General features: G+C 41.8%; 1 protein-coding gene across 1 annotated transcript; it reads left to right on the forward strand.

The window, feature by feature from the left end:
• The first annotated feature begins 843 nt into the window (after window positions 1-843).
• Window positions 844-17,030, forward strand: mtnr1al (melatonin receptor type 1A like). The gene is made up of 2 exons (XM_030062030.1): window positions 844-1,129; window positions 16,261-17,030. Exons 1-2 carry the CDS (start codon window positions 871-873, stop codon window positions 17,028-17,030), a joined length of 1,029 nt encoding a protein of 342 aa, XP_029917890.1. The 5' UTR covers window positions 844-870.
• The last annotated feature ends 5,009 nt before the right edge of the window (window positions 17,031-22,039 follow it).

A 22,039-nucleotide genomic window follows, 5' to 3' on the forward strand; every position in this document is an offset into this window, starting at 1 on the left:
TTTCATGCACAGGTGCAATGAAAAAGTGGATAGAAAAAAAGTGTGACACAGTGGAACACGTGCGCTCCTACACACACATACACATTGCCTACACACACACACACACACACACACACACACACACACACACACACACACACACACACACACACACACACACGCAGACACGCACACTCACGCAGACACGCACGCACACGCACACACATATAAACACATGCCGAGAGAGAGAGAGAGAACTCGCATCATTGGTGGATGCTATAAGGCGCGTAATCCTCCCCGATAAGGATTCAGAAGCGGAGAGCTGAAGTTCCTCTCAGTATGAGCCTGGGCGACACACAGACCAGCTGCTGGAACTGAATGAAGCTGGAATCATGAATAGCGGACCGGATTTGTGAATGAAACCGCACAGCTGAAAACAGTCAGATGAAGGCGATTCATAAAACGAGACGCATTCCAGACAAAACGGGAACTAAATGACTGAATGAATAAAAGACTTAACACCTTTTGTCATCTGCTCCAATTCTCAATGTAGATCTAACATTTGTGGTGCGTTTTTTTTTCATTTAAATCAAGATCCTGTAGGTATTAGGGCGCTTTAATCGTGCGCAAATGGACAAATTCATCACAACATCTTATGTTTTTTGTGTTTCCATTTAGAACGGTAAAAGGTTAACTTCATCTGTTCATCGGACTATAGAGGTTAAAACTGCATTAGGTGAGGTTGGTTACCATGCTTTGTTTGGAGACTTGGGCGCATCAAAGACGCGTCCCCTCGGTGCCACTGCGCGCAACGAGACGGAGAGCGTCCCGGTGCGTCTAGTCTAGCCGTGCGTTTCGCTGAATGGACCGACTCTCCACGACCACGACCCGATGCGACTCGTCGATCCGAGACACCTTCCGCAGCTGATGTCCCTGGAGGACCATGAGCCCACCATGGTGGAAGGGACCCTGGGGCCCCGCAACTCCACGCCTGGAGGGGAGGAAGGGGCCCCGGGCCAGCAGCACCAGTCCTTCCCCTGGGTAGTGACCCTGTTGGCCGGCGTTTTAATCACGACCATCGTGGTGGATATTATCGGGAACCTGCTGGTTATCGTGTCCGTGTTTAGGAACAGGAAACTCAGGAAAGCAGGTGAGACAGTTACCAGTTTAAACACTAATTAAAAATCACTGGAGTGACTTGTGGCAATTAGTTTTGAGTTGATAGTAACATTTTTTGTTTTACAATTTTTGTATCACTGTAATATTCATATAACTAACAATGATGCAGTGGTTTGAAGTAGGCTTGTTTTGTGTTTGAGAGTTTAAACTTGCTTGTTTTATGGTGTTTTTTTTATTTCCTGTAGTAACACTATAATGTCCCTGTAATATTCCAGCAGTGTCTTTAAGTGTGTCTTTGGTACTCAGTGATGAGTTTAGAGAAACGTTATCATAGTCTGTGCCGTCAGCATAATATTCCTACATAGGCAACAAAAAAGAGCAGTAGTAAACTTATATTTTTTTGAATGTTAAAATATTATTGAAGTTGAAAGTTATATTGAAAGTTAGAATATAACATCAAAATTGTAAATTTCTATTGGGATATTGAAGGAACACAACAGGAGAGAAAAAAGTATGATAAAGTCACTTTAAACATACCACTGAGAAACAAAAATGGGCTCCTGTGTTATCATTATAGTGATTATTACAGCAAGTTATGATTGCAGACATGCATCCTGTCAAAGTGCCTTTGGGCAGGACACTGAAGCCCTGTCGGTTCATTGAGTATAAATCATTCTGGATTACAGCAGAAGTTCAAATGTAAACTGTAGGTTTGGAGATTTCCTGCACGTCCTATTCAGTGAACTCATTTTAAAGTACTTGTTGTAATGAGAGTTTCAACAAAGCAGCCTGAGTGGAAATTAGCTTTTCCCACACAACTTGATCAGTCTCTGTAACTTTCTCCAGGTAAATTTTTGTATTGCAGGTATTTATCTTTAGATTTTTTTACAGAGCTACTCTCGCAAGACATTTACCAAAAGTTTTATGAGCTTGCATGCAGGACAGACAGTAAATGTCAGTGTCACTGTCGTCATAGACAAACAAACTACCTTGACCATAAAAAAATCAATAAAATGAAATCACTGACGAGGCTCCAGTGGGGAGTAATCTAAAGTCAGTGAAGTGGCAGGCTGGGAGATTTGCCATTTTGGCTTTGAGGCAAGGATTTAAAAAAGAAAAAAAAAACAAGTAGTGATGCCATGACTGGAGACTCTCTCAGAGTCTGTAATCAATGTCTAAATCAGATAGTAGCCTAGACTGACATGGACTAAAAGTCGTCAAGTGCACTGTGGTGCATAAATAGCCAGGGCACTTAGGATCCCACACACACACACACACACACACACACACACACACATGCACACATGCACACAAAGAAAATCAATTTAGGCACCTAAATGGTACCACTCATTCAACAGCACACTCCTTTGGTGCAATTTGAAGTAGTGAAATATCACGTTTAAAGCACTTAGTTTGGTCTCTGGAGGAAACTTGCCATCATTACCATCACACTCTCAACTGCTAATGCATAGAAAATATATAATAGTCCATCTTCCATTTTCCATTTAGGGCATGCACATCATTGCGTTGTGCCGCTTATTTCCTGCATAGGTCCTGTATTAATAATCAAGCTGGGGAAATGAGTTCACTCGTTGCCCTCATAAGTGGGGTAGAGGTTAAAGAAGCCGGCTTGTGTCACCAGCTCAAATCCCTGATCAGCTGAGAAATCTAGGTTAAGAAAATGTGAATGGAAAGGTTTCTTCTAACTCGTTTTATACAGTGTTGAGGCGCCCTGGGCCAAAACACTTGACCTTTGTATATGTCAATGGAGCTACTCAGCAATCGACAGGAAAAAAGCTGTGGTCACGCCGAATGGTTCTCAGTGGCCATCAATAAAAAGCTGTGGTTGTGCTGGGAGGCTTTCAGCTCCTGTGTGAATGTGTGGATTTATGTGGAGGAAGACGATGAAAGTGAGCATTTTCACATGTCCTGTTTCTGCTGAAATGTAAAAGTTAGAAAAAAAAAAAAAAGGAAAATTAAATGAAAGCATGAGGGGAAAGTACATGTTCATCTCCTGTGCTTTGTGTGACTTTGATCGATTTGCATGCATGGTAAGGTGAGATAAAGGTAAAATGAAACTTTAATGACCCCTGTGGGTAGACTGGGTCACTACAGAAGCAAAAGCAATAGGATACAGTAAAGAAAACAGACCAAACCTAAAATATTAAGTTCAACACATTAAGAAAATGGCAGTATGGCAAAGAATATACATCACTAACATGTATCGGTTTATGTACAGTTGTTGGTGTACATTATTGATTCCTTATGTAAATGTGGATTGCTGAATATGAAGTACACATAATTATTTTGTCTGTTTATGTCATCTGTTTCTAATATGATGGATGTGCTGCTGGTTGTTTGATTGCATGTGTTGTACAACTGATTAATACATCAATTATCTAAAAGATGCTCTTAAGTATTATTATGATCCAGCTGGGTTCCAGTGGAGAGCGTGATGGTCTAAATGTTTTGGAAGCTTTTCCACTCTATGAAGAATGCAAATCTGGCAAGAAACAATGAATTCGTGATCTTTTTTTTTAAGACACTAATCAGGAACCAAAAGTTTTGTGTCCTCAAGATGAATTCAAATTGTCCTTCAAATCTTCCATGTTGCTTGTGTTTGTGTGGAGTTGCCAAGGGGTCATGTCATTTTACCAGGTTGGTTAATTTGATAGGATATGAGCAAAATCAATTGGCAGCCTGTTGCCCCCTGCTCAGTGTACTGTGCAGGTGTTACGTTTACATTAAATTTTGCACTGAAGCTAGATACTGTGAAACTTAAGCTGTGTCTCTGTTCAGTTGCACCATCCTGGCATTAACATGCGTCTTGGGTTATCTGATCACAAGTGGACAGCTTTAAGTCCGTCTGCCCGTCACAACTGGCATTAAAATGCAACTCCACATGCGTCTCCAGAGCCCTCTTGTGATCGGATATCACATTCCCGCTCTATATGCAAATGCACATGTATCATTTCCATTTGCAAACACCAAATATGTTTTTTTTTTTTTCAGTCGAAGCAACAGGCATTTAATTTCCATGTGCCTGACCTGATATATTGCATATAAGAAATATAGTCTATTTGTGGGTGCACAGTTTTGTCACAACGGCATGGGCACAGCAAATGATGATGGAAGAATTAACTGTCATGCTCCTGCCCTCTGTTTCATTCTGTGCTGAAAATACACAGAAAAACCTGAAAGTCATTCTTAAACCTCGTTATGTGTGGAAATGTAAACGCCTGAAAACAAAACTTTGTAATTCCCAACACAAAGCCTCTCAGGCTTGACCTGATCACATCGGTTTGGGCTGCAGAAAAGGTGAAAAAAAAATCTAAAATTAAATCAAATAAACCCAGAGAATGGTGAAACAAGCATCAGGTATACAGTGCTTTTATTCATTAGCCAGCTGCTTTATAGCCGACCCGCACTTCAGTTTGAGTTTAACCAATCAGCTGACAGCATAGGGGCTGAACTGATTTTTTTTCTGTTGGAAAAGTGACGTCTGGCCGGTGTCGGGGGTGTTGAGCTGGGTAAGACAGAGGACGTCAGGTGAGTAGGCGGTCCTTCAGTCCGTCCTGGGACACACGTGTGTTTACACTTCAAATGCGATGCGAACAAAAGCGTCCCAGGCCACCTCCGAATGTGTCCTGGGTGCTGTTCACACCTGTGCTCAGAGGTGTCAGATCAGCCACAACACGTGTTTGTGCAAGGTGGAAACAGGACCTGTGTTTGGTTGCACCTTACAGACTTGGGCGCACTTAACACAGCATAAAGGGAAACCTAACCAAAATCTTGTCGCAGAAAGTGATTTGTAGTCAAATTGTGCAAGCCATTTTTTTCTGGTGGTACAATAAACTAAAGCAAAAGTTTTTGTTAGCTAAGAACAGTAAAACAAAAACTGAAAAAGATCACCACATTTGGACAAATAGGTAGATGATCCAATATAAACTTCAAGTGATAGTTTGGGCTCTTACTCACACTGCAAAAACCAAGATTATTTGTCTTATTTCAAGTCAAAAATGCCGGATTTCTAGTCAAAATATCTCATTACACTTAAAATAAGACATGATCACCTCAGAAGTAAATTGTTTTTAGACAGTTTTCACTTGTTTCAAGTAAAAATTCACAACAAGAGAAAATTTGCTTGTTTCATTGGCAAAATTTGCCAGTGGAAAAAGTGAAAATTCACTTGAAATAAGTGAAAATTAGCTAGAAACAAGAAACAAATTTTGCCAATGAAACAAGCAAATTTTCACTTGTTTCAAGCAAATTTTCACTTGAAACAAGTGACAATTGTCTAAAAACAAGTTACTTCTGAGGTGATCATGTCTTATTTTAAGTGTAATGAGATATTTTGACTAGTAATAAGACATTTTTGACTTGAAATAAGACAAATAATCTCGGTAAGATTTAGAGTTTTTGCAGTGCATGTAGTGGTATTTGCCACAGTGTAATAGATCCTCCAACTTTGATACCTCCAAGTCGTCTTTGCCACTACAGTGAGCTCTTCAATAGGAGTGTGCTGCTCCAAAATGAATGCACATGATCTTAGCTTGTTAGCTATAGAAAGTTGAGGTTTGGTTCTTTAAAACTGCTGTGATTTATGTTCATGTGGCGAATGTAAACCGCTCCATAGCCTGTTTGTTCCCCCATTAAGATTCCCCATCGGTCAAATCACCATGCCATGGTAACAGCTAATTAACAGAAGACCTTACACCTAGTAGTTAGTGCGTGCAAGATGGGAATTTTGTACTACTGTATGTTTATTGTTCAACTTATTTCAGTTGGTATACATGTTAAAATGCATGGTCAAACTAGCCCATGCTTAAACTTCGCCAGTTTAACTTAATTGGAACTTGATTGGTGGGTTTAGCTGGCGACAGATGCTTCAGGTTTGTGCACGGTGGAGCTGGATGAGTACTTTCAGAAATAACAAACCTGAGAATGCGCTCACCAGTCAGTCATTATTAAATATTCAGCGAGCCCCTATCATATAAAGTAACAGTATAGCAAGCTGTAAAGAGAGGAGGCGAGCGAGGGAGCGCTGGCAGCGTTGGTAAGTTAATTAGTTTTCTTTATCTGTATCCAAGACAATTTTCTGTCACCTGAGCGTCTAAATCTGGCAGCCTCGGCGCACCTGGCCGCAGTCAAGCTCGCTCCCAGCCAGACTTGTCACAGTGACAAATTAGTCCTGCCAAGAATCAATACATAAACAACCGTGCGCTGTCATTCCCTATAGCCTGTCAAAGCCGTCCCATGCATCAGTCATAAAGACACGGCGTTTCTCTCGAGCCAGAGGTAAACCCCTCCAGTCTGTGGGTGAAGATCTAACAGGTGAGAGGACGCAAAGGTGCAACTGAAAAAAAAAAAAAAAATTTCTTCATCCTTCTCATTTGATCTCCTCGCCGTGTCTTCATTTCTCTTATCTCCTTGGATCTCCTCTCTACTCTCTTTTCAATTACTCTCCTGTCCTTAGCTCCTCTTTCTACCTCCTCTCCCATTCTGTCCCTCTCCACTCTTCTCCTCCTCTTTTTATTTTTTGGCATTTCCTTCTTCTCCTTCATTCCCCTTTTTTTTCCCAATTTCATTCATTCCTGTCCACTCTGTTCTTATTTTACGCTCCTCTCAATATCGTTCCTCTTCTCCTCTCCTTTTAATTATTTTCCTTTCCTTCCTCCGCTCTCCCTTTGCTCCTACCTTATTTTCCTTTTCATTCCTTAGCATTCATTCCTCCACCAACTCTCCCCTCGTCTTTCGTTTTCCCTCCCTTCTCCCTGTCCTGTTTTCTCCACTCAATTTCTCTCCTCATTTTCCTCCCCATCTTGCCCATCTTATTCCTCTCCCCATTTCAATTACTCTCCTTCTCTCTTCTTTCGCCCGCTCTCGCCTCAATTCCTCCCTTCAGGCCTGTCAATCTGTCTTATCAGAGATAGATTACCTGGTCATTAGTGAAGTCCTGTCACAATCGATCATGTCAGTGTCACAAGGCAGATTTGTTGCCACAGTCCACACAGGCCGAGCAGAACCGCGGCGTGACTGATTGCCTTCATTCATGAACTGCACACGCTCGATACACCTGCCTGCGTGATCGACAAATAAGACCTGTAAATACAATTCTGCCAATGTTATTCCAGGGAAATAATGAATGCAAATAACTGTAAGCATTTGCATCTGGAAATGCAATTATGGAAATTGCAGAGGCTTGTTTTTTTTTTTTTTTTTTTTTTTTTTTTTTTTTTTTTTTTTTAGCAGTTTTAGCGCCCCACTCTGCTCTCTCGGAGGAACTGCTTGCACACGGGCAGATTACATTGCATTTAGTGTCGCCTTCCCCTGGCAGATTGCTTGGATGCTTCAAATTCAGCGCACTTGCAAAGCCGAAATCTTGTGTTCAGCTGGAAATCAATTTGCCTTACAAGACGTGAGCAAGTCGGACTGTGTTTCCCCTGATCTCAAGGCCGCCTGGATATGAGTGGTTCTCAACCTTTTCAGAGCCAGAGGACACTCCAAGCAGACAGGCTAATCCACAGGCACGGCGCACTATTGATGATCTGGAAATGTCACCGAAAACCTTTCATGAACGTGCATTTCTCACACGTCTAATTTGTTTTCGTCATTCCTGAACATTACACAGCAATGGTCCCCAATCTTGTGCTATAAAAAGCTAAGAGTGCGCCAGTTTTATTTCCAACCATCAGTGCATTGGATGATTTCACTTATTAGTAGCTCCTTCTCCGCTTGCAAGAGTGTTAGTAAGTGCAATCAGCTGCTGTAGTATAGACAGGAGAGAAAACAGGCACACTCTTGGCTTTTTATGGCACATGATTGGTCATATGTAATAGAAGGAAAGGACATTACATCATAGTGACAGCGTCCCGAATTTCCACTGGTGCCAAACTTCCCGCTATAAACATCTGTATTGTGTTATATGTTATATAACAACCACACTTAACATAAAGTAGGCACCTGTTTTAATTAACGTTAGTTAATGCCATAATAAACATTAAGTAACAGGTAATAAACATTAAGTAACAGTTAACTAACCGTTAACGAATGTGTCTAAGAATCATGTACTAATGCTGTTCATGCTAAGGTATTAATTTATATGTTATTTAAGGGTTATTGTAGAGATTGTTAACATTAGTAAATGCCATAACAATCATTAATTAACAGTTAATTAAACATTACGGCATTAACTAACGTTAACTAATGTTAATTGTTGTACTCTTATTGTAAAGTGTTACCGAAGCATCCTCCTTCCAGCAGCATTACATAATCCAGCATAAAGTCCAGCTTTAGCTAATGGTAATGACACAATGTTAATATTGGCCACATCCAAAAATGAATTGATATGAATCAATATATCAAATGTGAGCTGGTTAACAGTGTGGACATGTAAAGCCCTTGGAGACTGTACAGTATTGGGTTTTAAATTATCTTGAACTTGAACATATTACCAATAATTCCAATACCTGGTTGGGGTAATAATCAGTTCAATCAATTTATAAACGGAGGCATGTCAAACCCATTCAACGCTATGTCAACTGAGCCAAAAGTGTCTATACTCAGTGATATAATGTCCTGTCCTTCTTTTATATCTCCTGTGTGCTGTGGTTACATAAACACTTATTAGTATAATTGCAAAGTCACCAAGGTCTCCCAACCACTTGACAATAACTTCAAAGAGCAGCGCTTGATTTTTCGCTCATGCCGATGGGAGCGAAACCGCGGCGGCGCGCCAACAAACACGCAGGAACAAGCAGCAGCCCACTTATACGACTTCTAAATATGGAACCATGATGTAATTATTACCCCGAACCAATCCTAATCCCATGTGTTGAATTTCTGTTTAGTCAAATACATCAGCATTGGATGCACTGTATACTCTCTGGAGCTCCACTATATATTCCTTGTGGTGGAGACTTTAATCCAAAGTGTTTCACAGCACCATGAGTGTATTTATTTTTAGTAAAGCCAGCCAGCGGGAATGAAACCACAACACGGCATGGAGTTATTGCCTCGCTCTGTCCGCTAGCTACGCAGAGCCCAAAGTGAATAAGCGAATTCCTTAACTGATTGATTTTGAGGTGAAATTAGTTCTTCTTAAAATTGGACATATTCAAACATTTATGCTGTCATGTAAGCGGTGATGTCACCTCCGCCAAAACAGATGGGGGGCTTGGTTGGTTTTTCAAAAGGTTGGAGTGGTGGGTGGTGGTGCAAAGTGAAACCGAGCAGATGGCTGTTCTCTGAGTGTCGCTCTGAATGCTAAGCCAACATCTGACAGCTGGAAAACTGGCAGGACGGGGTCGGCTCTAAAATATCGCCCACTGCGGGAACTTGTTCGTGAAGTAAGCCCTGTACTTTTTGTTTGACTTTCATTTTCATCTCCACATGCCTGATCTCCCCCGCCAAGACTCTAGCGGACACGAACAAACACCGAGGCACTCGACAAGCGGAGCTCATGCAAATCAGTCAATTTGTTTTTCTAATTCTCCCTCACTGGAGTGATTTCTGCATGCCCCGACAACAATAACAGCAACAGCAAGAATAAAAGCGATGCATCTCAATTCCCCATAGTCGTGAATGTGCATGTGTGTGTGTGTGGGTGTGTTTGTCTGTGTTTGCCATGTGATTGACAGGCGACCTATCCAGGGTGTTTCCTTGCTTTCTGCCCAGTGTATGCCAGGAGCCTCCATGCCTCCATGAGCCTGATTAGGAACAAGTGGGTAGACGGGCAGTGAGGCATTGTGGCACTATATCAAAGCTGTGTTAGTGAATGAAACCATTTTTTTTTTTTTTTTTTTTGTTAAAATCAGACCTTGTGTGTGTGTATCTTGCCCATAACTACACTGGTATCCAAAAACACTCTGCATTACTTCACTTAAGCCCTCTTCTAGACAGATGTAGGCCAGTGTAGCTCATTGGGTAGAGAATAATGTTAGTGTTTGCTGCCAGCAAGAGCATTTTAATTATAATAACAGCGGTTATTTATCTTATGGTGACCATCAAATTGATTTCACACATCATCCGTCTTTTAATTTTGGTGTGCGTCATACGGTACGCTTGGAGGAGGTCTGTGGGAGGCGGGGGGCGGAGGAAGGTAAAACATCCTGTGGTGGTTCACATTAATCTCTGACTCTGTATGTAAAGGGAATAAATGAGAAAGAAAGAAAGAAAGAAAGAAAGAAAGAAAGAAAGAAAGAAAGAAAGAGCACTAGAGCAAACCTTGGATTAGTAATGAGAGACTTTCAGTGCAACATCTGACCAGGAGGCAAAACATGTTTATTGAACTTTCTGCCCGGTTTTGAGTTCTCCTCTAGCAAAGTGTTCACAATATTATAAGTATAATAGTGAGGACAATATTATGAGTGACTGAATGGAGTAGATAGAGACCGGAAAACAATACGATTTTGAGAGGCAGCACAAAGTTGAAGTATTGCTCTGATACACATTTGATGCACAACAACGTGTGTGTCGCTGTGCATCTTTCAAAATAGTTTTTTTCTACTCAGTTCATTTTGGAGAGCTATGGCAAGGTGAAGCTCTCGTTCTCTGTATAGGGAAGGAGTTGGTGAACCAAACCTGGTGGATGTATTGCACTCGCATAGATGAACAAACACCGCTATATTGTGTACGGCTTCAACTGTCACTGTAAGGCATGGATGGGTGTCTGCATTCCTACAAAACACTACAAATCCCTGACTCTTACACCTTGAGCCAGAGAGGGGGCATTGTTCAGTGAAATCAGCGGCTGTAAAGTCTGAAATGAAATGTCTGAATGAAAACCTGCAGACTCTCAGCTCTCCATGGGACACAGTTGGCCTGATTTGAAGGATAGATTTCTTGAGTGGCCAGTTAACTGCATGAAAATGCTTTTTCAGATCCTCTTTTTTTTTTTTTTCGCTGTTTTTTAAATACATTTACCCAGAAAGACTGGAAAAATAAGCTTGAATTTCTGGATTACCAACATTGGAAGCAACTAAAATAAAAGGTGAATGGTCATGGCCCATTTCATAGATTACCAAAATACAAAGAAACAAAACCGCGATGCCCGCTTTTGACACAGAAAATGTGTCTTTATTTTCTCCATCCAGGCTGCTTAACCAATTTTAACGACTGGGAGAAACCTTGAGGCTTCAAATATTTATTATATCCCCCTCCCCAAAAAGGCATTGATCATAAAGTTTTCTCTCAAAATATCTTGAGATTTCAGAAATCACCTCACGAGCATCTCAAAGTCATATTTTGATCCCTTTTGTGGTCCCAAATCTAGTTTTAGAGACACTGGCCCTGACTGTGGATGTGACAAATATCCGTGTGTCGACAAGATTCTTGTAAGATATAGAGAGAAGAAGGAGATGGAAAAAGTATAAGATTCTTTTTTTTTCTTGCTGCCTGTGACCACTATACATCTGTCAGTGGGTGACAGTCGTGTTTGCTGTGGTATTCTGACTTTGAACGAGGTATGAGAAGCTGCAGGATCAGAAACACCGGCGGCGGCGGCTGCCTCGTACACGCACCGCTGAGACAGAACAAATACAGCAGGAGAACCGAGTGAAGGAGCGACACCGAGATAGTCGCTTCAAAGCGGAGCGTCGCAGAGTCTCACACAGTGACGCCTGAGAGAGAACAGAGAGAGACGCTGCATTAATTCAAACAGACACACACACAGTGTACGCACACATATACTGCGGGTAAACTCTTCAAACGCACACCGTTGCATACAGTATATACCCGTGTTTCTTTTGTATTTTTCATGCTCCGCCTCAGCGCTACATCCACGATGCAGGATATTATGTCAGCGCGGTGGCTTCTGTCTGTCACCTTGTGTCAACATCACTATTGTGAACTGGAGAAGACTCAAATATGCAGATAAATTGAGCCCTCCAGGTTGTTTCTGTGTATTTTGACAAGGACCTCAGCCTCCCTGATACAATGGGGCTGGATGGATATTTGTTGTGGAGCTCAAGTGGTCAAAAATGTATATGCAGAAAAAAGGTAAACTGCATCTGTCTTCTCCAAAATTGTACAATTGTACAATATCAGACACAAGGGAGACCACAGCAAACTGGAAACCTCACCAAATCACATGGAAACTCTCTGAAAGGATAGACTGCACCTGGGGCAACTGGGAAAATAGTTTTTTTTTTTTTTTTTCTACAACAGTGTTCTATTTAAAAAAAAAAAAAAAAAAAAAAAAAAAGTAAAAGTAGAAGGATTTCACCTAAAAACAGAAAATTACTGCTGGGAAATACTCTATAATTCAGACTAAGATCACATCAGCTCTATAACCCAATTGCTAATTATTGCTCATTTTAAATTCATAGATTTAAAAAGAAACGTGTTGATATGGGCTATTCAACAAGCAAAACATGGAAATGAAGTGGTAGCAACGTGATGTCTCCCCTTTCTTTCATGTCATCACGTGAATGCAGCGCAAGTGCATTCGTCTGGATGTATTAAACAAGTTAACATGTACATGAGTCAGCCTGCACTGCTGCTGCTGCTGCCTCTCGGATGCTCGGTCTGGCTGAAGGGCTGAGGAGAACTTGAAGAGATGAGGAGGAAGCCCTGGAGTGGGATATTACACAGCAATACTTCTCTGTGCTCACTGAAACCATGGAGGACCATTACATCGGCCATTTAGTTGACACTTTTATCCAAGGCGCCTTCCTGTAAAATGAATATATGCATTTCCAGCATGGCCCTGTTAAAGATCTAGCTTAGACAGCATTAATACATCGGTTTATTCATTGCACAATACAGGGAATTGCGCCTCTAACCCTGGCAGCCTTCCCCCTCGTTTTTCAACACATGGCTCCAACTGTGGCTCCCATTCATTGTTAGGAATTGCAATAAAGGACAAACTTAGTAATCAAGACAGAACCAGAGACTAATACATCCTGACTGGAAGTTAACAAGTCCCCCGTCTCTCTGCTCGGAGCCCACGACTCTTCCTAACTAGCCTTCTGTGACTCGAAGAAGATGAACATCCTTTGTCATGAATATTAATGAGAAAGCGTCTTCGTGATAAAGGTGAAATCAGGGGATGATAAATACAGAACGGCGCCGCACAGTTTAGCTGGTAGAGCATGGTGTTATTAAAACTGCCAGAGGCTTCGGCTTCCCCTGGGTTTGAATATGTGCTTGAATGAAAGTGCTCTACAACACATCTACCACGCGGTCCTGTAACTGGAGCCAGGAGCTCTGTTTTAGCCTCTTTGTAGTAATGAGAAAATATTTTTTTCTGGAGAAATTTGTTTAGTTCCATGTAGATATAGGCAAGGCTGTGTGGTTTGGATTCACAGATGCAAAAAAATCCTCAACAGCTGCTTTTTTTTTTTTTTTTTGAAAGATTACTTTTGGATATTTCTGGGTTATGAGACAGTTACAGTGGAGAGAGAAGAGGGTATGACATGCAGCAAAGGGTCTGGGCCAGATTTGAACCCAGGCTGTTGTGACTCAGCCTTAATATTACATGATATGTGCTCTACACATTGAGCCACTGGGATGCTAGATCGTGGTCATTTAAAGGCAACAAATTTATAAATCTAAGACCTGTAAGTGGCCCATAAGTGACTAGTTTTCACCGGTATGCCAACATCTTTGATCCACTTGGGACCCAAAATGCTATCAGTGTCTCAGGAACGAGCTCCAGCACAACAGAGGCAGTGACTGAGAGTGGCTCCAGGAAGACACCACCTCTTTTCCTGGCAGCAGCTTAGAGCTTGCAGTTTTTTCCGGTTTTGGTGATTTCTTGCCTTTTCATTTCAGCACCCCTCAAGTTTATAAGACCCTTTCAAAACCCTGCTGGATGGGCGACATGGTGGCTCACTGTGTAGATTGTGTACCATGTAAGAGCAAGGCTAAGCTGCAGCTGCCTGGGTTCAGATCTGGCCCAAGACCCTTTGCTGCATGTCATCCCCTCTCTCTGCCCTGCCCTTCCTGACTCTCTCCACTGTGACTGTCTGATAAAGCAGAAATGCCCCCCAAAAATGTTGGAGAAAACCAAAAAATACACATTTTCTGTAAGCTAAAACCAAGGCTGTTTCTGTTGAGAAGTTAATAAGAGGAACATATGAGTTGTTCCCTTGACAGAAGTGACATGTTGGCTTTGAGGATGATTCAACTTTCTCTGGACACTTTCTGAACTTCTGCTCCTGGCATCAATTACAAGAGATGTTGCTTGGGAAAAAAAAAAAAAAAAAAACTCTGAAAAGCTGGTTACTTGTTGCAAACATGAATAATATGAGTCATATTATTCATGCAAACATGTCACATTATGTGACATGTTCTTCACATGCAAAGGTTAATTAAAGGTTGAATTTGCAGATGTGATTAGCTTCGGATAAGGTTAGATTTTGGTTGCGCCAAATAAACAAAAAATTCATATGCTGATTTTATTCATAATACTGGAGCGAGGAATGTCTGCAACACTGAATAGATGCAGGACAGTTGCATTAAGGGAAACTTGGAAACTTGTATCCAAGGTGGGAGCTGTCAGGAATATCAATAAGGAGAACAATTATAATTTTGAATGCACTGCAGTTCACGCGGGGCAACAGGTAAATGTTAAACTCCTAAATCAGGCTCACACTTCATCTCCCATTAGGAGGACCTTTACAGCACATAAGCCAGGTGGGAACTTACTGCCATCCATCAGCCCTCGTTTTTTTTTTTTTTTTTTTTTATCTGTTATATTACTTTTTACCCATTGGCTGGCAAGTAATGATTGCTTGGGGTTTATTTTTTTTTTTACCATGGTGAGCCCCTGTCTGGCTGGTGAAATATTTAAAACAGCTGCTGAACTGGAATGAACTGGAATCCACTAGCTGCTGTGCCGGAACACAAAAGAGTGTTGACTTCTGTCTGGGAGAATAACATCGGCCCAGCAAATGTTAGGTTTTCTGGTGTTCTGCTGTCTGACAGTGTATTTGTGAGTGTAAGCAGGAGAAAAAGTGTGTGTGTGAGCAGCTGAAAGTGGTTAGAACGCACATATCTGGACTGATGACAGTGCACTCCTTTGGATCCAATACAGAAGCTGTTTTGGATGGTGGAATTCAGTCTGTAATGATGGCGATTGCTTTTCAGCCGGCGGTGATGAGGTTTGAAGCGCCTAATGATGCAGACACCATTAAGATTTAAGTTGGAGGGAATGTGATCCAGTGGGAGCTTTGTTTTTTTGTCTGCCTTTGTTTGTTTGTTTGTTTTGTTTTCTGTTTGTTTTCTTCTTTATTATGTTCTGCCAAATTCTTTCTTTTCCAATCTTGGTTTGCAGTGTTTGGTTTTGCCTTTGGTTCACCACTGCTCCTGTGGTCTCGCTTGAAAGAATTTACTTCTGTGTTGCTTTTTTTGTCATTTCTTTGTGTTGTTTCTACATTTGTCTCTTCCTAATCTTGCAAGCCACCCCTCCTCCTCTCAAATGCATAGTTCTGCCAACCAATATCACACTCCATTCTATTGTATTATCAATCTGATGCGCTTTTCCTTTTCTGTTTATCACCAAGGTCATCTTTATTAGTCAGGGTTGAGATGCATCTGGCCAAAGGTATATGACCATATGACCAGCATCATGCAACAGTCATGAAAATACCAACTCAACATAACTAACAAACACAAATGCTTGCTTTCTTCTTTCTTCTATGTAATTTTCACTGTAATATGACTTTACGTTGCCATATGTTGTTGATCTGTTGTTGAAGCTTGCTCACGGTAAAACCTTCAACAAAGAGCATATCTCAGATAGTGATAGGTTGATTGGAATAGCACATAAGAGGAAATTTAACTTAAAACTCAAGTTTGCAAGTTCCACAATTTGCAGATGCAATATGCAAAAGTCAAGAAGCAGCTGCAAGACACTTCCGTATCAAAGCTCAAGGACTGGGGTGTTATAATTTGATGTCAGTTGCCTACACCAGCAATAATTTTAGGGTACCATTAGTTGATTGCATACATTTGAGCGTGAGTTGTTACAGAATGCTTACAAATTCTGGTACTTTTAGGATGTGCTAAAAGAAATAATGTCTCTGACAAAGGCCTGCGGTTCTCTATTTGTGAGGTAAATAAAGATCCTGACCTGGTAACCAAATGTGAAATCATGATGATGACATCTTGGACACATTCTGCGCTGTACTTACCCTCTACCTATCTGCCCCCCTACAGGGAATGCCTTCGTGGTGAGCCTGGCACTGGCTGACCTGGTTGTGGCCATCTATCCCTACCCGCTGGTTCTGACCGCCATCTTCCACGATGGCTGGATTGCCGGCTACATCCACTGCCAGATCAGCGGTTTCCTCATGGGCCTCAGCGTCATCGGCTCCATCTTCAACATAACGGGCATCGCCATCAACCGCTACTGCTACATCTGCCACAACCTGAAGTACGACAAGCTCTTCTCCAACAGCAACACCATGTGCTACGTCGTGCTGGTCTGGGCGCTGACCATACTGGCCATCGTGCCCAACTGGTTCGTGGAGTCGCTGCAGTACGACCCGCGGGTGTACTCCTGCACGTTTGCCCAGTCGGTCAGCTCGCTGTACACCATCACAGTGGTGGTGGTCCACTTCGTCCTGCCCATCGGCATCGTCACCTACTGCTACCTGCGCATCTGGATCCTGGTCATCCAGGTGAGGCGGAGGGTCAAGCCAGACTCGCGGCCCAAGATCAAGCCGCACGACCTCCGCAACTTTCTCACAATGTTCGTGGTGTTTGTGCTCTTCGCCGTGTGCTGGGCGCCGCTGAACCTGATCGGCCTGGCGGTGGCGCTGGACTCCAGGCTGGGCCGGGCCATACCGGAGTGGCTCTTCACAGCCAGCTACTTCATGGCGTACTTCAACAGCTGCCTCAACGCGGTCGTCTATGGTGTCCTGAACCACAACTTCAGGAAGGAGTACAAGAGGATTGTGCTGATCATCTTCAAGTTCCACTGCTGAGATGATAAGACAGGCCGAAGAGGAGGCATCTAGAGGGGTTTATTTCACCTTTATTTAACAGGCACAGACAGTGAAAGGCAAGAGAGAAAAAAAAAATAGCGAGACGTAGGACTTTGTCTGACCTTCATTAAACAAGGTAATACAGATAATAGTGGAGGGAAGAAAAGGAAAGAAAAGGCAGCAAAGGAAATAAAGAAATCGAGGACAACCTCTTGACCTCCACTTAATAAAGACAGTCAAAAGGGGAAAGCAAGAAATAAATGTAACCTCCACTGTGGCGAGGCAGTAAAAAGGCAGTAATAAGAGAAGGAATGAAAACATATAGAGGAAAGCAGGACAAATGAAATGGAAGGGAAGATAGAAAAACACTTTCATCACTGGAGGTGAGAAAGAGGAGAGGCAGAGGATCGAGTCAAAGTGAAACAAATGATGCCACACCGGGAGTTATCAGTGGATGCCTTCAGGGAAATCGAGATAGTGGGAGAAAGAGAGAGAGAGAAAAAAAGAGAAAGACAGAGAGAGATGAAGGCCAGAATTGGATAGTATCACAACACTGAGTAATGCATTACATTAATATTATTTCTATTTTTTAGTAATGAGTGATGAAGCTACCATTTCAGTTTCTCTAATAATAAAAGATACTATACAAAAAAAACAACTTTTTGTTTTCAAAGGCCTCAAAATATGAGTTTGAAGTTGAATCATACAAAAAATAGAAGAAAAAAAAAGAAAAAGTGACACCATTACATGACTCATTTTCCTAATAATAAGGTGTCTCCCTCTTTTGGTTGATGCAGGTAGACTAAACTAGAAAAACAGAAGGTATTCCCACCTTGGTTTTATTCAGAGAGGGGACAAAAGCACAAAAAACCCTGGACTTTTTGGTGTGCAGACTTTTCACAAGAGAAGGAAACTCACTGATTTTAGACGGACGAGAGAAAGTTTTTCACCAATGTGGGTTTGTAACAGCAAAGTATTACAACGAATAGAGTTCATGATCACTCAAAGTATGCAGCGTAATGATTAAGGTGCTACATGCAGCGTCATTGTGTAATACTTTAAAAACCACTTGTCAAATTAATACTGATATCTTTGAATAATTACCGCCAACAAGTGAGATCATAATGGGGTTGATGGGTGGGCCTCTGCCTCGCACCAGAGAAATTGTTGGTGCTCATCAGCCCCATTGTTTTCTGTCCTCCCCTCTTCCCTCCATGAAGAGGACAAACTTGTTGGAGGTGATTTTTTCATCGGCCTTTCACTCCAGAAGCTGCCAAAAACTCTGAAACAATGAGGATTAAGCGGGAGGGAAGAAATATAACCCCGGGCAAAATAAATAAGAGACGATGTCCTCCCACTGCCCGTAGTAGACCTCAAAGCTAATGCTATTCCCACAGTGGGCGTAATTCTGTTACTTTCTATTAATTCACTAACAAACAATGTTAGATGCATACATTGTTAATGGGAAAAGCAAATACCAAAGAGTCTGAAGAACTACCAGTTATTGCAACCAGAACAGCACATGACTTCACTTTATTCCGCTTTCGAACATGAATAGAAGACAGTTTTGCACCAAAGGTGCGTTATCTCATCCAAACACACATCATTAAATCACACAAACATGATGAAATCACACCCAGAGGATGTCACAAATGTTCTCAGAAGATCCACAGGACGGCGTTTAGAGCTAAACACGTCGCAAACATGCGGTTGATATTTCAAATATGTTGCTAAAACAAATAAGCCTCAAACGCAACCAGACACTAACACACACACACACACACACACGTACACCTACCTGCCAACACACACACACACATGCATGTACACACATACCCTCTGGGCATCAGTATACACCCACTGAGCTCGACTCTGACATCACACAAAACCCCCAGTGGTGAGTGAATTTACTTTTTCATTTACATTTGAAGAGTATTGGGTGGGTGGGATTGGGGGGTGGGGGAGGGATTTACATATACATAACAAGAGATATGAAAATGAGTAACTGAGCGGAGAGGATTGCAGACCTAAACAGTATTCTGACCACATCACTGTGTTTCACTCCTGGGAAGAGGAAGATGAATGTTGCATATGAATGACTGAGGTGTTGCTGCTGTGCTAATCTCCCTGCGCTTCAATCCCATTTTAATGAGATCACTGTGTGGATCGGGCTGCTCTGGGACCAGCCTTTGCTCACTTTAACGGTCCGGTGAGGACGCGGGGCTGCTGCAATGGGGCCAATTATGTAAGCAAGGGATGGATGGGCGGAGGGTGGGGTGTGTGTGTGTGTGTGTGTGTGTGTTGAGGGGTGGGGGGCTAGATAATTGCAGGTTCAAAACCCTGGGAGGAGTCCAAGTTGGGGAATTTGATGACAAACGCTCTTCGCCTTCCACACTGATGGGCGCTCTTGAGCAACACGCCCATTCCACCATTCACCACAGCTGTTATACTGGGCCGCTCCCAGTGTTAATGGGTGTAACTGTATGAAAATGCTCAAAAAGGCCATTCACATGCTCCATTTTCCTTCCCAGGACAAAGGAAAGGTAGAAAACAAATGAAAGAGTAAGCCGAAGGTGTTGCGTCCACCCTCCACCATCTCCCGGTGCAGATAGATAATTCATTTATATTCTTATGATGCGGAGAGTTGCTAAGCTCACCCCAGGTATGGCCTGATTGGTGGAGCTTGGTGTGGACAATGGACGGTAGCAAATATAATTGGCCCTCTGAGGGTTTATTGCTTAAAAAAAAAAAAAAAAAAAAAAAATACAATGCCGGCCTTTTACCTGTGGTGTATTTTGAAAGTTTGTGTTTGTTTGTTTTTTTTCCAGCGCTAAAAATCAATGCAATGAACTGAGCTTGTTGTCCGTTTGTGTGTTTGGAACTATTTTACAAAGAAAAAAAAAGGAACAAAAAAACAAAAAACAGAGTCTCTGTATCTTTTGAGGCTGAAGGCCAGCCAGTTGCTTTGGAAGCCAACAGTAAAATGAGAATGTACCTGTTTTCCTTTCATACGCTGTTTTGCACATTGCCGTGGAGAATGTTTCCTCTGAATGTCTGTACTGTTGATGAGAGAAAAGAAGCAAACCCCTGAAAAACATGTCTTAATAAAGAACGTTCACTGTGAGCCGCCATTTCTATCTGCTGCTTTGCGTCGCGGTTGATTCCTGCAGCTTCTCTTCAGTTCAGGTAGAAGCATTTCATCCTATCACAATCAAACACTGCAAATGACACAAACACACCCTTTACTGTTATTAACACATTCAAATGAGCTAATATCCAAAAAAACAAAATCAGTTGAGAGGCTGAGTGCATTTTTTAAAAAAAATCATTACAATAGGTCTAAATTATTTACGAAATACCATATGTACAATTAGGTTCATAAGTATTTGGCCAGTGACATAATATTCATAATTTTGCTCTTATACACCAGCACAGCGGATTTGAAATGGAGTAATCAGGACGTGATTGAAGTGCAGACTTTCAGCTTTAATTTAAGGGCTTGAACAAAAACATGGCTTCATCCATTCAGGGATTACAGCCAGTTTTATACATTGTCAGGTAAAATACCCCATAAAGCTGAAATGAGCAAACACTCTGCATAAAATAAGCCTCTGTGAATTATCAGCTATTTTCTTGGCTGTCATATCCACCAAATGAAAAGGATGTATCAACATAAAAGTTTTACTCCTGGTAATTTTGTACTTGGCGCAACTGTTATCATGAATATAAAACCCTTCAAAACAGTAACTAGCACTATATTTTAATTTTTTTTTTTCCTTGAGGCAGCAGAGAAGATGACACAACATTTCCAGCCAAATTTGTGGACGAGCTTCTCGCAGATATCGCTGTAATTCATCATTCGAGGACAAATCACAGCGAAAAAAGTCTCACGAGTAGATAAAGCCTCTGTAGCACGAGTCATTTAAAATGCAACTGAGCAAACTCAAGTCGTCCTGTGTTTGAAACTTCCTAAACATTGCAAAGATTGCATGAGAGTTAATAAGAGTAATGATCCGGAGAATTTGATGTTTCTGTTGTGTTTGTTTGTTTCTGCTCTCAGCTAATTGTGGCTGTACTGCATATAAAACAGCTGAATCAGCTATCCGAACTAACACAGCTCTAAAAGTATTGTTCCTATTGGCTAGTTATAATAGTTTTTTTCATTGCAAGTGTCATGTTATTGCTATAAAGAAGCCAGGGAGCGACATGAAGACAGACAGCAGACACAAGGGGTGAGGAAGACTGAGGATAACTGGGGACAGACAGACACATAATCCAGACAGAGCTGTGCAGGAGAGCGACTAAGAGGCAGACTGAGAGATAAAGCAGACGGAGAAGAGGGGGAAAGGTAAAAGGAGAAAGAAAAGGTTTTTAGGACAGTCAGACAAAAACACAAACAGGACAGAAGCCAGAAAAGTCCAGGAGCAGCAGCTGAAGGAAATTGCCCAATTTTGCCGGCAGTCTAGCCACAGCCGATTATGATCGATATTTACAGAAACTGCAGCTCCGGCTTGTGATGTTGTTTCTCGTCTCCTCCTGACCTTCGTCGTTCCCTGCTTGCTCCTCTTCCTCCTGTCCAGCACACAGATATTTATAGCTGTCTCATCAACACCCTCAGGTCCCTTCTAATGCAGGGCCTTTGCGTGCCTATTAGCCATTAGATGCTTGCACTTATTATCTGTCTGGCCACGTCAACATGAAACAGCACAGTGTCTCGGCAGACAGCGCGGTTACCGTCATTACTGCAGCTGTCATACCTGGGTAATAATAAAAAGCGGCAAAAATACGCCTAGATGTCCTACAGGGCACTTATACCTATCAAATCCAAAACATGGCATATCTGTGACACACTTACAAAAATTAAAAAATTAAAAGAAAGTACAGAAAGTGGGCCACCAGTGTTTGAAGGGGAAAGGAGAAAGTTCTTGCTGACCTTGAACGCATCTCTTCTTAAGAAGCAGCTGGAGAAAGACATGGCACAGATAAAAAACTCATCTAGAGAACATCTA

Source organism: Myripristis murdjan, chromosome 10 (genome assembly GCF_902150065.1).
Source record: "Myripristis murdjan chromosome 10, fMyrMur1.1, whole genome shotgun sequence".
Taxonomy (NCBI): Eukaryota; Metazoa; Chordata; class Actinopteri; order Holocentriformes; family Holocentridae; genus Myripristis; species Myripristis murdjan.